The sequence below is a fragment of the Macaca fascicularis genome, chromosome 15 (assembly GCF_037993035.2).
Source record: "Macaca fascicularis isolate 582-1 chromosome 15, T2T-MFA8v1.1".
NCBI lineage: Eukaryota > Metazoa > Chordata > Mammalia > Primates > Cercopithecidae > Macaca > Macaca fascicularis.
The window spans coordinates 119,671,713-119,689,818 of record NC_088389.1 but is presented as its reverse complement, the minus strand read 5'-3'; the positions used below and the strand labels follow the sequence as shown (position 1 = coordinate 119,689,818).

The 18,106-nt window shown below is 40.7% G+C and overlaps 1 protein-coding gene across 23 annotated transcripts in view; it reads right to left on the bottom strand.

The window, feature by feature from the left end:
• SECISBP2 (SECIS binding protein 2) overlaps window positions 1-17,298 on the bottom strand; it is a 42,359-nt gene extending 25,061 nt beyond the window's left edge. For 6 of the 23 annotated variants that reach the window (XR_006692857.2, XR_012424861.1, XR_012424862.1 and 3 more), the window contains exons 1-7: window positions 17,186-17,298; window positions 15,972-16,117; window positions 10,738-10,987; window positions 10,379-10,520; window positions 7,485-7,711; window positions 3,138-3,219; window positions 1,391-1,599 (exon numbers count right to left, since the gene is read on the bottom strand). Coding sequence is in view for 17 of the 23 variants with exons in the window: in XM_045374312.3 (XP_045230247.2) it covers window positions 1,391-1,599; window positions 3,138-3,219; window positions 7,485-7,711; window positions 10,379-10,520; window positions 10,738-10,987; window positions 15,972-16,117; window positions 17,186-17,221 (1,092 nt within the window). In the remaining 6 variants the exon portion in view is untranslated. Of the gene's footprint in view, window positions 1-1,390; window positions 1,600-1,965; window positions 2,097-3,137; window positions 3,220-7,484; window positions 7,712-10,378; window positions 10,521-10,737; window positions 10,988-12,103; window positions 12,561-15,971; window positions 16,118-16,628 lie in introns of those variants that run through there. The other 17 variants (XR_012424858.1, XM_005582117.4, XM_045374315.2 and 14 more) reach the window with 12 other exon arrangements.
• Window positions 17,299-18,106: the final 808 nt, after the last annotated feature.

The following is an 18,106-nucleotide window of genomic DNA, read 5'->3' as shown; positions in this document are numbered from 1 at the left end:
AAAAAAAAAAAAAAAGCACTAAAATTACTTAAGGGAAAAAAAAATCTATCCTGAATGCTATCATATAACAAATAAATAAATTCCACTAACCAAAAATCAGTAACATGTACCACATGATCATAAAATGTGGAATTCAATTATTTTGCTTCTAGGACTCTTATACTGGTAAAAGTCATTTAAATTCAACAAAGACTGAGGGAAAAAGAAGCAGAAACTTTACACACCAGAGCAAAAACTTATGCCAACATTTCTTCTTTAAAGAATTCAAAATGGCTGACAGACATTTTAAGTTGATAGGTCCAAAATGTACATTCTCACTCATAAAGAAAAGCTATCACTTGTATTCCTTGACTCACAACCTATTCTTTATTCAACGTGCAAGTACGACAAACTCAGACTAGTGACTACAGTATAGAATGAAACCCACTTACAGTTAGGATTTGGAGGGATTAAAAAAAAAGACTATCCTGGCCAGGCACAGTGGCTCATGCCTATAATCCCAGCACTTTGGGAGGTCGAGGTTCACGGATCACCTGAGGTCAGGAGTGAGATTAGCCTGGCCAACATGGTGAAGCCCCATCTCTATGAAAAATACAAAAATGAGCCAGGCATGGTGGCAAGCACCTGTAATCTCAGCTATTCAGGAGGCAGAGGCAGGAGAATCGCTTGAGCCTGGGAGGCGGAGGTTGCAGTGAGTCAAGATCATGCCACTGCACTCCAGCCTGGGCAACAGAGTGAGACTCCATCTCAAAAACAAAGACTATGCAGTAGCACAGAAAATCAAAGTAATCAAAATGTGATGCACATCTCCTTTTCCCTAATCTTTTTTTAAAATAGTACCATATATATGTATCTATATATAACATAAAACACACCATCTTAACTTTATTTACTTTTTTTTTTTGAGACGGAGTCTCACTCTGTCGCCCAGGCCGCAGTGCAGTGGCATGATCTTGGCTCACTGCAAGCTCCGCCTCCCGGGTTCATGCCATTCTCCTGCCTCAGCCTCCCAAGTAGCTGGGACTACAGGCACTTGCCACCATGCCCAGCTAATTTTTTTGTATTTTTTAGTAGAGACGGGGTTTCACCGTGTTCAACAGGATGGTCTCAATCTCCTGACCTCGTGATCCGCCTGCCTTGGCCTCCCAAAATGCTGGGATTACAGGCCTGAACCACTGCACGCAGCCCATCTTAACTATTTTTAAGTGAACATTTCAATGGCATTAAGTACACTCACACTTTGTGCAACCATTATCACCATCCATCTTCAGAAACTCATTTCCTCTTGCAAAACTAAAACTCTGTAGCCATTAATACATAATTTCTCATTCCCCACTCTACTGAGCCCCTGGCAACCACCATCCTACTTTCTGTCTCTAGTGACACGTACCTTTTGGGTAGGATGAACAATGTGTTTTTCTTTGTTGTAGGAACGATCCGAAGATAAAGCTTCAGAAGATGGTATACTAACATTTTTAGGATCTGCTGATGAAGCAATGGTCTTTAAGTTTATCATAGAAGTAACATTTTTAGGGGCTGGTGACAGTTCTGTAGATAATGTCTGTCGAACAACATAACCCATTGGTGTCCAAGATAACTCTGCTCAAAGATAACCAAAATTGTTGAACAATCTCAACAGTAAAATAGAAATTCCTTAGTTACTCAAACATGCATTACATGAGGTAACTGCTCAGAGCATCATTAAATGTAGGCTATCATTGAAAACATCCTCTTGGAAACTATAGTAGTCACTAAACTTGTTTTTCTTCTTGGGGCATGCATGCTGCATTTTTTTCCCTTTTAACTTGTAAGGTTAATTTTCCTGGAAACTGGTTTTTTAACCTGGGGGTTGGAGATGGGTAGACAAACAGTAGTTTTAGTCAAAAAACAACAATCCACAATAAATGTCCACGTGGCAAGCACACAAAATTAACGAACTAAAGATCAAATTTTGTCCCTACTAACCTTGAAGTGTACCTTTAACATCAGAAGTCAAAGATCACTAGACTTCAGCTATCACAATAACTGGTAATTTATTTCTTTTAGAACAGAGGCATAAGTACAGCAACACTACTCCTTTAGGTGCCCATGAAACTCTATATACAGACAAAACAAAAAGACATCTATCAGGACACAGGCAGGTGAACACCTGTCAGCAGCCTGTGGCTACCCCCAAGGGTAAGACAGACTGTTCTCCTCACTACAGAACTACACATCCTCAGAGCAGCCTGTGAAGTACAGACCATCACTCAACCACATACATATCAAACATGAGAACACAGAAGAAAACACCCTATGAATAAATTTGGAATCATTTTGTAAAAGTGTCTGTTAGGACAAGCTACTGTAAAAATTTCAAAGCAGGGTACTTGGAACTCTCTCTGAGTATATTACTTCTTGGCCAGGACAGGACAGATGAGCAGTCCTTACAGTGTGACAGGAGGCTCCCATGACCCCTGCAGGTGTCTATGGATTCAAAACCGTTCTTCTGGAGTACAAACGCGTTAGTTGCCTTCCCTACTCTCCCTCTCTCATGAGACCACCTGGGAGTCTTCCAAATGCTGTATGAGGCAGGACTGTGAGGCAGGTGAATGCCATGGCAAATCTACAGAGCCAGATGACAGAGCTGCACAAGTGGAAAGCAAGGCTGCTCTCTGCACTATAGCTTTTTAATTTTGAAAAATGGTTTTCATAAAAATATGCTATCTTAAAATGCAATATGCTTATTGTTTATTTTAAGCAAATTTGTTTGAACTTTGAATAGGGCAAATGTTGACAGGTATCACCCAAATAAACAACAGCTCTTTGGGGTTCTCAATTTTTAACGGTCTCAAAAACTTTTGAGAATAGGCAATACTAAAGGAAGTAGTCACTGCTGAGTTCATAAAATTTCTCACTGAATTGGATGTATACTTCATTTAGAATTCCTGTCTCTTATTTTATACTCCTTGTGTGTGGATGTGGGATCTCATTTACTTACTTTAACTTTCTAAACTAACATTGATGTTAGGTTACTCACAAGTCATTAGCTGTCTTAAGGTTTTACAACAAAAACCATTTCAATTGCACTAGAGTTAAAAATGAACTTAGAAAATATATGACATTTAAAAAATTAGTATTTTTGTAGCCACTTTTACCTCTTGTACATGAAGGAGAATTGGTAGCAGCATTAGCAGTTACAGATTCATTTGGGTTATTATTTTTCACCACTATTTCACCCTAAAAAGCAAACACATTAGATGTCATCAGAGAAATGCAAATTAAAACAAGGAGATAACACTACATATCAAAATCCAGAACACTTTGACAACAGAAATTCTTATTCATTGCTGGTAAGAATGAAAAATGATAGTCACTTTGGGAGATATTTAATAGTTCAGCAATTTCTTATAAAACTAACCATACTCTTACCACATCATCTAGCCACTACACTCCTTGGTAATTATCCAAAGGAGGTGAAAACTTATGTCCACACAAAAACGTGCACACGGATGTTTATAGCAGCTTTACTTGTAACTGCCACAACTTGGAAGCAGCCAAGATGTCCTTAAGTAGGTGAATGGGTAAACTGTGGTATATCCAGATGATGAACTATTATGGACCCCTAAATGAAATGCACTATCAAAGCCATGAAAAAACATGGAAGAAACTTAAATGCACATTTCTAAGCGAAAGAAGCCAATCTAAAAGGGCTACATACTACATGATTCCGGCTATATGACATTCTAGAAAAGACAAAACTGTGGAGACCATAAAAAGATAGTAGTTAGCAGGGGTTGAGGGGAGGGAAGGATAAACAGGTGGAGCACAGAAGATTTTTAGGGCAGTGAAACCACTCTGTACCATACTACTACGGTAGACACACATCATTATGTATTTCCCCCAAACTCTTAGAAGACACAACATCAACTGTGAACCCTAATGCAAACGATGGGCTTTGGGTGATGATGATGTCGATGCAGGTCACCAATTGTAACAAATGCATCACTCTAGCACAAGATGTTGATAATGAAGGAAGCTCTGTGTGTGTGTGTGTGTGTGTGCAGGCAAGGGGCATATGGGAAATCGCTGTACTTTTTTTTCAACTTTGCTGTGAACCTAAAACTGCTCTCAAAAATAAAATCTATTTTTTTAAAAAAGCCAAAGCAGTTATTTTCCATTTCAAATTCCAAGTAATCATTTAATTTTAAAATATAGCTTCCCTTGCCATTCTTAAAATCTGCAAAATATATGCTAATTAAAATTTCCAAATATATAAGTACACAAAGCGAAAAGTTAAATTACTTCCTTCAACTAAATCTCACTCCCTAGAGGAAAACACCACCCACATCTATAGCTTCATTAGTATCCTTCTATTTCTTTGCCTATAATATAAACATTTGTGTATCATATTTTTATATGAATTCCCATAATGGAATCACACCACACATAATATTGTGGCAACTTTTAAAAAAACTTTACCATACCACTGACAAACTTTCCAAGTTGGCACAGATGCACCACACAACTCTTAAAGCTGCAATGATCCCATGTAAATGCAAAAGCCATCATTCACTAGGCCCACACACCGAAGTCCAATAGTCCATCAAAATGTCTACAAAGATAACAAATGTAAGCCTGCAATGTATGCCCTGTTTTATAACAAATGTGAACCTGCAATGTATGCCCTGTTTTTTGACAACAAATGTAAGCCTGCAATGTATGCCCCGTTTTATGAAGACAGAAAGTTGTCTCACATATTAAACATAAGATATACAATGACACTATGTGTATGGGGGGATCGAGTATATTAAAAAGGCTCCTCCAAGTGACTAATACCAGAGGTAAAAGTAAATTAGAAGATTCAAAGTTGAATCCATTAAGTAGATAATGGATTTAAAATAATTTTTAAAATTCATATGCTTCACAAATTTACCCATTTGCCAATTCACAACATGAGTCCAGGAATAAAAAATAATATTAAAACACAGCCTGTTCTTTTAGTAAACATAACTTTTATGCTCACCAAGGCCAGTAAAAAATTAGAAATAGCCTACCTGTTCAAGAATGGTAAATAAATTATACATATCAGTATGAGAGATCCAATGCAACAGCTGTTTTTAAAAAATACTTAATGACATGGAAAAAATACCAACAAAGTTTTAAAAAATTCAAATGTAAGACTGTACATATTTATAATCATACAGTGAAGGAAATTCCCACAATAGACCATTTTTAAAAGACTATGTGTCAAGCATGATTTTCTTTTGGTTGTACAATTTCAGACAAATATATATATTTTTTGTCACTTACAGACATTACTAATATCATCAGGAAAAAGTTTCTTTTAGAAGGAAAATAAATTTTTAAAAAGCCCAAACGTAATTCAAGAGTGCAAGTGACTATTAATAGAGCAATCAGTATGTGTATCTTCTATCTTACTTCGTATGTTCAAATACATTAACAGTCACATGTAACAAGTGGCCTTGATATAAAGTACCAGTCATACTCCTGCTCACTCCACGAGCCGACCCTGAGGCTTACACAGCATCCTGGACTACTTCTGTAGGGTACTCATGAGAGCTGTACGTGATGAAGACCAGGAGCCCTGTGGCTATTCAGCCACTGCACAAACCCAGCCTGGAGCCCGTGGAGCAGGTCAGATGGAACTATGATTTTTAGATAGCCATCAGTTGGCCTGACTTCTCCCAGCTCTTTGACAGTAAAGCACCATGCTACAACAGTGTGAGGTTCAACAGTGTGAGGGTCCTGCATGCAAACTGCTACACAATGGCGTATCTTCTACACATTACCAGCAACTGTCACTGAGCCTTCAGGCCTTAGTGTCCAGGCATCTAACAGAAGTCCAAGGGCAGGAAACAAATCCTTTCTCAACTCAAGAGGTAAAGTGAACAGGTGAGACCTGTTTTCTTTATCTTTCTTCTTTCTGCTTGCCTTGGTACTGGCATGTACTCCACTGCTCCTTCAGTGGAAATTCATCACAAGCCATTTTAGGAACTACTAACTAGACACCATTTCTTCCTGGAAGTCTCAAATCAATCCATTTGAGAGAAATGCCTCAACTTGGTGGACTAAAACTTTGAGATCAAATGTGTAACAAAGTGAATTACCTGCTGTAATAAGTTTTCCTGAATTTGCTGCATCATTAACAAGACAAAGATGTAGATAAAAGCCTGGAAAATTCAGAAGTTACACTACGCAGTTTTAAATATTACTACAGTTAAGTCCTCACTTAGCACCATGGACAGGTTCTTGGAAACTGTGACTTTAAACAAAACAACATAAAACAAAACCAATTCCTTTTTTTCATCACCATCAAAATGATAGTGAAGAAAATGTTACTGGAGGACCTACTACGGCCTTTCATTTAACGTTGCAGTTTCCAAGAACCTATTGACAACATTATGTGAGGACTTTATGCATTTCAATTTTTAAAAGTGTTTTTTTTCTGTATTGGAAAAAGTACTACCAGAATGCTAGAAATAGTGTGTTGAAAATGGGCTGTCAAAGCAGCTAAACTCTGCTAGAATCTTTTCCTTCTGAGGCACTACGACACCTTTCAGCTACCACATAAAAAGGAGTATACTAGGTTGGGCATGGTGGCTCAATCGTGTAATCCCTGCACTTTGGGAGGCCGAGGCAGGTGGATCACCTGAGGTTAGGAGTTCGAGACCAGCCTGACCAATATGGTGAAACCCCATCCCTCCTAAAAATACAAAAAAATTAGCTAGATGTGGTGGCGTGTACCTGTAGTCCCAGCTACTCAGGAGGCTGAAGCAGGAGAATTGCTTGAACCTGGAAGGCGGGGACTGTAGTGAGCCAAGAAGCCAAGATCGCACCACTGCACTCCAGCCTAGGCGACAGAGTGAGACTCTCTCCCCGCAAAAAAAAAAAAAAGCTATACTAGGTGATTCTTTTAGAACACTAGCTGCAACCGGGCACGGTGGCTCACACCTGTAATCCCAGCACGTTGGGAGGCCACGGCGGGCAGACTGCCATAGCTCAGGTGTTCAAGACCAGCCTGGGCAACATGATGAAACCCCGTCTCTACTAAAATACAAAAAAAAATTAGCCGGTCGTGGCAGCGTGCACCTGAAGCGTGCACCTGTAGTCCCAGCTACTCCAGAGGCTGAGGCAGGAGAACTGCTTGAACCCGGGAGGTGGAGGTTGCAGTGAGCCGAGATCGTGCCACTGCACTCCAGCCTGGTGACAGAGCGAGACTCCGTTTCCAAAAAAACAAACAAACAAACAAACAAACAAACAAAAATAAAACAATAGCTGCACTAGATGTTACAGCCTCATTGTAAACTGTTCTAACTAAGGTCATCTAAGTGCACAATGAAAGGTCTCCCCCAATGCATCCTCCCCAGCTCCATGGACATCAAAGCCCACAGCAGGATTTAATGTGTAATGTTTGAAGTGAGACAATTTAAAAAGTGTGTACCAAGGAAAAAGAAAAAGTAAGAGAGAAACCCTCACCTCACCTTTGATAACACTGCAGCTGGTTTTACTACTTCTCTTAGAAGAGAAATGTCGGTGGAGGAAGAGTGGACAGGTCCCCACTTGGGTTGCTTCTGTATCTCTGACATATTGTTCTCTGCACCTTGCAGTTCAGGAAAGTCCAGTGTGGTAAATTCAAACTCAGGTTTGGAGGTAGATACATTTTTTGCAATGATTCTGGATTTCCTGTCTGTTCGCTTATGGTAACCATCTGTAATTACAAAATTAAGAATAAAAATTTAGTTACTGTTTGATGACCAGTACTCAAGCAAAAATTGCAGAGTAGAAAGACTATTGCTATCGATGCAACAGGTTGTTGTCAAAACACCGTAATTCTTACCAGTGTTGTTCACCTTCCTTTGTAAAAGTATAAAGGTTATAAATATCAATCACTCTGGTTGGGCCATTGTGCAGAAAAACCAAAATGCACTGCACATTTTAGGAGTATGTACAGTCACGGGCCACATAGTGATGGTCTGGTCAACAATGGATTACGTATACAACAGCCCCACAAGATTGTAATGAAGCTGAAAAATTCCTATTGCCTACTGGTAATGTCATGGTGCAATGCATTACTCACATGTTTGTGGTGATGCTGGTGTAAACAAACCTACTGAGCTAACAGGCATACAAAAGTATAGTACATAGGATGATGTATAGTACATAATACTTGATAATGATAATAAACAACTATATCACTTGTTTATGTATGTATTATACTTTTTATCTTTGGAGTATATATTCCCTCTGCTTACAAAAGAAAAATTTGGCCAGGGCAAGGTGGCTCATGCCTTAATCCCAGCACTTCAGGAGGCTGAGGCAGGCAGATCACTTGCAGCCACGAGCTCGAGACCAGCCTGGCCAACATGGTAAAACCCCAACTCTATTGAAAATACATGCCGGGCGCGGTGGCTCAAGCCTGTAATCCTAGCACTTTGGGAGGCCGAGACGGAGGGATCACGAGGTCAGGAGATCGAGACCATCCTGGCTAACACGGTGAAACCCCGTCTCTACCAAAAAAACCACAAAAAAACTAGCCAGGCGAGATGGCGGGCGCCTGTAGTCCCAGCTACTTGGGAGGCTGAGGCAGGAGAATGGCGTGAGCCCGGGAGGCGGAGCTTGCAGTGAGCCGATCTTGCAGAGATTGCGCCACTGCACTCGAGCCTGGGCGACAGAGTGAGACTCCGTCTCAAAAAAAAAAAAAAAGGAAAATAAAAGAAAATACAAAAATTAGCTGGGTGTGGGGGCACATGCCCCCTAGCTACTTGGGAGGCTGAGGCACAAGAATTGCTTGAACTTGGGAGGCAGAGGTTGGAGTGAGCGAGCCAAGATAGCGCCACTGCACTCCAGCCTGTGTAACACAGTGAGACTATGTCTCAAAAAAAAACCCAAAATGACAAAAGAAAAAGTTAAGTATAAAGCAGCTTCAAGCAGGTGCCTCAGGAGGGATTCCAGAACAAGGCATTGTTATCACAGGAGATGACAGCTCCGTGCATGTTACTGTCCCTGAAGACCTTCCAGTGGGACGAGATGTGGAGGTGGAAGACAGTGGTGATACAGATGATCCTGACCCGGTACAGGCCTAGGCTAATGTGTGTGGTTATGTCTTCGTTTTTAATTAAAAAGTGTAGAAAGTTTAAAAAAAATTATAGAATAAGGATGTAAAGAAAGAATTTTTTGTCCAAGCCAAATATTTTTGGTTTTTCTGCATGTTTGTGTTTTATTACAAAAGGTAAGTATCATTACAAGAGTCAGAAAGTTAAAAAAATTAAAAATTTATAAAGTAAAAAAGTTACAATAAGCTAAGATTAATTACTGAAAAAAATACTTTCATAAATTTCATGTAGCCTAAGTGTACAATGTTTAGAAAGTCTACAATAGTGTACAGTAATGCCCTAGGCCTTCACATTCACACACCACTCACTCACTGAATCACCCAGAGCAACTTCCAGTTCTGCCAGCTCCATTCACAGTAAGTGCCCTATACAGGTAAAATATTTTGTATCTTTTAACTATATTTTTACTGTACTTTTTCTATATTTTGATACACAAATACTTACCACTATGTTACCGTTGCCTACAGTATTCAGTACAGGAATATGGTATAAAGGTTTATAACCTAGGAACAATAGGCTGTATCATATAGCCTAGCTAGGTAGTCGGCTATACCATCTAGGTCTGTGTAAGTACATTCTAAATGCTCCCACAATGACGAAATCACCTAAGGGCACACTTCTCAGAATGTGTCCCCATCAGTAAGTGAGGCATAACTGTAATGCTAAGGCTGATGAAATAGTTACCTTAACCTGACTGTGCAGCTGGGCATTTTAATTTTTCTTAATATACATTTTAGAGTATTGCAAATTTAAAGGGACTCTAACGAATTTTCTGTGCTAGTAACTTTCCATCTTTCAGTTTGCTGGAATAAACTAGAGGGAAGCAGGTAGCATAAAACGCATAACCTCTTTCCCATCTTTCTCCTGAAATGCAATGGATAAGGTAGGCTGCAGCTTCATGAAGCCCCTCATTTAATTATAAGACCAGAGTTATTACAGTTAATAGTTAAAACATCCCTTGTACCAGATGGTTTATGAGTGAAGTCAATGAAAAGAGAAAAATGTATATACCAAATAATACAAATTATAGGCACTTAAGATCCCACAATGCAACAGGTACCAAATAATAATCCCATCCCTGGGAAGAAAGACCTCTAGAATTGCTTAGGAAGTCGGACGCCCTAAGCTGTGTCAGGCCCAGTTTTCGTTTCTTGGAGTAGTCATAATGAACAAGCCCATAGAAACAGCTGTACACACAGCAGGAATGTCTCTGGGGCACATACGGTAGGCTGGCATTATACTACATAGTTGGTTATTTTTACCTGATTTCAAACTATTCTCAGCATAAATGGACAAATGATGTGAACCTCTAGCTGATTTTATCTCGGATGACATAGTTCCATCAGTTCTTTCACTGTCAAACTTTTGCTGATCATACGTTTTTTTCTCATCATAGGTTTTTTTCTGCAGGAAAGATTAAAAAGCAACATGAAATAAAACCACCACTATAAAAAGTTTAAAGTACCAAAATCTTAAGTATTCATAATTCAACAATTTTTGAAAGGTTAAATACAAAAAAATACACAGTGCTTAAATACGATGTACAAATTTACCATTTCTTTACATTTTAAACATTAAAGCAACCAACTAAAGGACACAACAAAATGACATCATTACTCACCTTAAACAGAGCTTTCATTTCTTGTGGGAGAGGGCACACGTTCTCATTTTGATGCTTCACTGTTTGAAAACTTCGGTAACAACTGGGATGGTTATAATGATACTGGGAGCCAGGCACTGAGTAAACATTCTGTGTGGAGTCAAGGGTATAAGGAGAATAGGCATATGGATGAAGAGTTATCTCAGAAGATAAATACTGAGGTGGAAAAGTTGAAGCTCCAAAGGCCATGTCTTCAGTATATATTTTCTGCCTAAGTAAAAAGTGTAAACTTTAGTTGCAGATTTCATACTGCAAACCAAGAAGCTTTTCTGTAATAAACTAATTCAAACTTAACATTTAATATTTTTGAGACCATTCACTCTAGCGTTGAAATATCCTTAATTAAAAGCCAAATAAAATCTCTGAGTGCTTCTTTCCTACAAAGAAAGATGTTGACTCTATTTTTTTCACTAATGAGCTGGAAGTCCATAAGAAACATCAACAGGGCCAGAAGATGCTCCAGCAGCTTTTCACTCAGCTGCTACCAAGTATTTGGGAAAGCCCTTCCAGCAACCCTGGCCAAAATGCCCCAAAAGACCATTCTCTCGCTGAGGGAGGACGCAATATCCTGCAATATCTCCATCAGGCCTGCTGCAAATGGTTTTCTCCAGCACTTCCCTGCTCCAAACCCACCATGACATCCTGCGCTTTGCTGACTGTCAGGGCCAGAGTGCAAAGGAGACACTGCATGGCACTGTGGATGGAAACTACACACTTACTAACAAGATGGATGCCAGCTTTGAAAGCTGCTATTGCCTCAATTTATCCCAAGCTGCTAGACTAAACCAAAATATAATTTAACACTAATTTTTCATTTTTAGCCAATTTGATACAAGGCTACAGGTTTCAACCTTTTCCCCATGAAAGCTGATACAATGACAAAATGCTAACTGATTTAAAATACAAATAGTGACCTCCTCATTCCAGCAAATGTTTCTGTTAATTTCCAGAGCTATTCCAAAATGTACCAGTACACTGAAAGGCAGAAAAATCCAAACCTAATCATGACACACCCTGTAAGACCTTCAAACTGTTACGCGGTCAGGAGCTATGAGCATAAGCATTGCTTACTAGAAATCATATTTCGAATGCGCTGCAAGTAAGAGACTATACTGAATAAGAAAGGAAGACTACAGGCTCTACCGATAATGTAATAATGTTTACTGCTTTCACTTCTATCCAGAACTTAATCATAGATTACCTCATCTCACTGTATACTATTTCATGATATGTTAACTTAGATTTTCTAAGATCTTTTACTTACAGGTAAGTAACTTTAACATGAAATATTCCCAATTAAAAATCAAATAAAACCCTTTTTACTGACCTTTGTCCCACAAAACAACTGGCCTAGCACTGCTCCAAACATACAGCACTGAGGACTAGCTCTTTGTAGAAAAGAGGCTCAAAGCCTCATCCCACTGCCTACATGTTCCTGTGAATTCTGTGCTGTATTTTGCTTGTAGTTCAGAAAAGCTAGTGGGGTGCAAGTGTCAGGGAAGGTGGATAATCTGTTCTTCATAAAAGAAGATGGGTTGACAGAAAAAAGAAATGTGAAAAAGACTATTCCCAAGTCCAACAAATAGATACATGAACAGATAAATGAAATGTAGCTAAAAAGAAAAGCAGGGACAGGGTCCATTGGTTTTGACGACTGCTGCCATCCAGGAAATTTTCAGCCAGGAGTCAGCAGACCTTGGTTGGGGTCCTAGCTCAATCACAATCCAGTTTTCCATTCTGGATAAGTCATCTGGGTTTCTGTCCCCTCACCGGTCCTTCCTCCTCTGGAAAGTTGGTATTTTCCATTTCCATCCAGTGCAAACACAATTACATGCAGAAAACAACACAAAATACAGAATATCAAAGCAGTAACTCACAGCATCTGGTGTGGCTTCAAATGGCATATCTGGGAAATTCCAGATGCCAGGAGTGGTCCAGATGACCCTAAACCCACAGTAACACACCTGTTTCTCATTCACTGTCCTACGCTGCCCCATCCGCACTAAAATCAAAATGTCTGAGTACCTGTGCAATACCTGCTGGTCTTCTGGCTCCACTTCCCTTTGCCCCTTTCCTACCAATGGCTTCCAGGTCTCCCAGTACCTCCTTCTTGCCTCTTCCTCCAGGCACCCGTTGGGTCTGGCTTGACCATCACATGACTTGAAAAGCTCCCTGGCCTGGACTTTGCTTGCCTGGCTCTCACCTGCCCTCCAAGGCTCTATCTCTGTCTTTTTCCCTGGTGCAGTCTCCTCTGCACCCTTCTTATGTCACCCATCAGACACATTCTGAGTCAGAACCTCTTATCTTTCTGCTTACAACACCCACAGATGTTGTATACCACTAGTTCTTCTCATAGCTGATCTGCTTTAACTCAAAAACATCATTTGGTGCTAAAATTTTCACAGATGGTGAAAATGCTCAACTACCTCTTGTCAACAGCGGTAGCAGTTTTAGAGAACAGCATGTTAATTCTGGTTCTGGTGCCACCTATTTGAATCAGTATGAACAAACATTTCTAGCTTCAGTTTCCCATGTGCAAAAATAACATTACATCTGCCTGCCACCTCATGGATTGTGGTAACCATGAAAGAAGTGAAAGTATACAATAATACCCAAACAAAAGGCACACATCCTCATACATGGGTTACACAGGACTTGTCACAAAGGATATACGATGACAACGGACATTACTTGGAACAAACTTGTTTGCATAGGCAAATTTGATTATCAGTAAATAATCAGTATTTTCCAAACATGGCAAATGTTATCTGTCAGACTACTTCTAATTTCTTTGTCTTGTCCTATAACATAAATATGGAAGAGTCTGGTATGTTCATTTTCATCTCCATCACTTCAAAACTATGGAAGACTTCCAATAATTAATTCCAAACGAATAAATGAGCATCCTTGAGTGCACTGTGAAAGGTACTGGAGGACTGATTCTGGAAAAGGTTACTATACTTTCTTTAAGGAAAGATGAGGGAAGGGGACATACAAAGATGACTTAGGATGCTATGTAGTTGAATAAGTAAAAAAAAAAAAAAAAGGAAATAGTTGTTTCAGAAACTTCTATTCCTTTTGTCACAGCAGCAAGATTACATTTACATGTAATCTTGACTATAGCAATGCAATTTTTAATCTATATTAGAATTGCCCAGATAACCAATTCTCAACTATGTGAAGTCTCATTATTTCATCCCCACTTTAAAGGCTCTTTTCCTTTCTAACTCTTCCTCTTCAACTTAATGCCTTCCTTATCCTTGTGTTCTTGCCAGGCATGAATACTTTTCCTTGGTCATAAATCAAAGCTAAAAAAAAAAAAAAAGAGAGTTAAGAAAACTTTTTTTTTTTTTTTTGAGACAGAGTCATGCTCTGTTTCCCAAGCTGGAGTGCAGTGGCGTAGTCTCAGCTCACTGCAACCTCCATCTCTCAGGTTCAAGCAATTCTCTGCCTCAGCCTTCTGAGTAACTGGGATTACAGGCGCCTGCCACCACAACTGGCTAATTTTTGTATTTTTGTAGTAGAGATGGTGTTTCACCATCTTGGCCAGGCTGGTCTTGAACTCCTGACCTCGCGATCCACCCGCCTCAGCCTCCCAAAGCGCTGGGATTACTGGCGTGAGCCACCACACCCGGCCAAGAAAACTAATTTTTAAATTCAGCACTGCCCATTCTTGAGTCTCTGATTAGTCTCCACTCATGTTACTGCCAAAATGTTGCTTCAGCCATGTGAATGTTTTCCACAACTATTTTGAGTAACTGGAATACCACCTAGCAGATGGCTTTGAGCTCTTATCACTGATATATATTTTTGTATTTTGTTATGTGAGACACTCAAGGTAGGGAACAACTCAGGTGAGACCCACGCCAAACTCCCCTTTCCAATGGATGAAATGCAGTGGAAAAATAGGGTATTCCTACCAAAGACCAAATTCCAGCACATAAAGGTAGTGTTTCAACTTTTGTCAAAAAAACACAACTTTCAGTATTTCCTAAATACACCAGACAGCTCAATGATTTTCTTATTCATTATAATTCTCATTCTTGCAAATATAATTCTAGAATTTATATACAGTACAAACTATTTTCAATCACACCATGCAGGCACAAATAAAAGGAAACAAGTTTGAATCATATCAAAGAAGAACAAAGCACAAGGATTCTTAGATTAGAACTACACCTGATGCAAATCTTAAAAATAGGTCTACAAATAAATCTACACAATTATGTGAAAGATTAATGTTTTTTGTCTAAATTCAGCTACAAGAGGAAGCCATTTTGTAAATACCTAGAGAATGAATCTTGAGAATGAAAAAGAAAATGTAAGGAAAAATATAAGCCTTCTTTCAACTCAAATTTAGATGAACTTAAACCTGAAATGTGTAAAATTCCTCTCCATATAACAGATATAAAGTAAAACGGTGGAAAGCAAAAGTCAACAATTTCCAAAACATTATCCACACAGAGGCAACTATGGTTGCTAGTCCCCTCCCCTTCCCTGAACAAGATTTTAAAACGTTAACCTTAAAAATGAGGAGTATGTTTATCTGGTCCTTCCTTTGCCCTTCCTTCCACATTTCATCTCCCATTAGATACATGATATAATTTTAAACCATATGAACAAATGAACCCTGAAACGGGATTTTTTTTTTTTTTTACAAGGTTTGAGTGTAGTGGTGCAATCTCGGCCCACTGCAATCTCCGCCTCCCGCGTTCAAGGGATACTCCTGCCCCAGTCTCCCGAATAGCTGGCATTACAGGGGTCCGCCACCACACCTGGTTAACTTTTGTATTTTTGTGGAGACAGGGTTTCACCATATTGGCCAGGCTGGTCTTGAACTCCTGACCTCAGGTGATCAATCCACCCACCTCGGCCTCTCAAAGTGCTAGGATTACAGGCGTGAGTCACAGCGCCTGGCCTGAAACTGCATTTCTTACTAACAAATGCAATGCAGTCTCTATCACTTCTTTGCCGAAAATAACAATGAGTATGAAGGAAAAAAAGGGGAATTAAAGCTTCTGTTTTTTGGCACAGTTTACAGTTAAGTTGTGCTACTGGCTCAGACTCTTCTTGACTGAAGAGCATTCTCTGCCATCTGCAGAACTTGAGTGCAGTAACTGCCGAGTATTTGAAAGTCTAATCACCATTAAATCCAAAAAGCAAGTCCCAGGCAAGACATTTAGAAAGATACATACTCGGTCACTGGTGGTTCCTGAACAAACGGATAGTATGTGGCTGCAGAGCTGGGGAAGACACATGCTTCTGAGGACTCTAACCATGCCACATTGAGCCCGGCAAATCTGGGGACAAATGGTTTGACATCTGCTGATAACTTGATGCCCTGAGGAAAAAAATGAGGTTTTGGCTACAAACATTCAGAGATCAAGCAAATGTAAACAAACAAAAAACCCAAGAGGTGTTCCTAATAGCCCCAGAAATGTTCCCGATGTTGTTTAAACACTTCTGCCTCGTAAAGACAAGCACCTGCTTGCTAACGATTTCTCCCCAATGCTTTTTTTGTTAGAAAAGGCAGTAGTCCACAAACATTAAGAGTTCAAGTGGAAATAAAATTTAACCCAGGTTATATAGTTAAGATCACACCTGATAACGTTTCTGCAATTTTAATCTTGGAATAAGGGTGTTTTACCAGAGATTCACTTAGAAATAACAGAACTGTAGAAGGCACACAGTACAACTACTGCAGTCAAACATACACGTGGAATGTTTAACTACAGCACCCAAAACACACTGCAGACGTTTATTTCCATTACATTTTCTTGAAAAAGTTGCACAAAAGCATATATGCATTTTACTCATGAACCCCTAAGTCTTGCTTTATTGAAATATCAAACCTTGTTTTGCCAGAAAATATCACCACGAGCCTTTGAAATTTGAATTCAGTAGATTTCTTTCTTTAGTTTTTAGTTACTTCGTAAGACACTGACTTTCACCGACAATTTTATGGGTCTGAAAATAATGCATGCGATCGCCAGGGCGCCTTCTAGTGGCAATGCTGAGTACGTAGACCGGAGAACGACGTTCAGAAAAACGCAGGGTCCTTTAAAACAATCTATCCGTTCCCAAGAGCGCGGGAAGCTCGCCAGAGTCCCCCCGCCCCGACTGCGAGGAGCGCGGCGCTGGGCCGCAGTCACTGCGCTTGGTGACATCGCACCGTAGACGCGGCGCTAACTGTGGGCGGGGTCTGCGGCCGCTGACCGCCACCCCAAGGCGGACCCTGGGCGGGGCGCGAAGATCGTGGCCACCCGGTAGGGCGCTCCCGTGCCGTCACCAGCATCCGACCCACGCCCGTTGGACCAGCCCAGTCACCGCCCGACCGAGGCCCCAGTGCGAGGCAGGCCGACAGGCTGAGGCTGCCGAGAGAGTTCCCGTCGGCCTGGGCGGCCCTTACCTCGCTTTCGGGCTCCCGCGGCCCCTCCGACGCCATGGCGCGAGGCGCGGAGGAGGCCGCGTTAGGGAGACCAGCAGCCGGCTGTCGGCTGGCCTGACAGACAAAGCGTTTCCGCCCTTGCAGGCGACGCCAGGAAGTGCGTCACAGAAAAGCGACAGAGCCTCCCCTTCCTTCCGGTCGGAAGTACGCGGCGGCCGCGGCACTGGACCTGCGCGGGCTGCACGTGGAGGGCTGTGGGGAGCTTGCGGGAAATGCGGATCCCCCAGTCTTCTGGGCTGGGGACTCAGTAGCTTACGGGAATCTCAGATCTGCCTTTTATTGCTGGGATATTCGAGATAGTCTCCACCAAGGCAGCAGCGACTAGAAACTGAGAGGCCGTGATTTACTCTTGTCCCCTGGGCCTCAAGAGTCTAGGCGTTAGGACGGGATGGGCTAGTCCGGAAAGGCCTCTCGCTGAGGTGACCTTTGAGCAGTCACCTGAAGAGGAGGAAGATTTACTAATAAGGAAACTGAGGGGGCCGACATTACTCCCATCCCTGCCACTGCATTTCCCTAAAATTTCCTCAAGATTGGTGACTTACAGGAATTGCATACCCTGTAGGTCCTGCAAACCTGGAAAGCCGACAAGACTCTATTGGTATCCTAAATTTCCAGAAACGTTAAGTTTGTAAGTAGCCACAGAAAATAATTTAAATCGCCGCTTGGTTTCTTTGGAAAATTAAAAAAAGTGCTAAGACATGGTCAAGAGATAGAATAGTATAATTTTCACAAGGAAAAAAACAGTTCTACACAGAGCAAATTCGTTAAATACTGTGAGAAATGTATAAGGTGCAGCAGGGATAGGAGGTTGACCGAAAGTACAGGGAAGAATGCAGTGGATTTCAATAGATGGAGGAGGAACTTCCCTCACTCAAAGGCTTG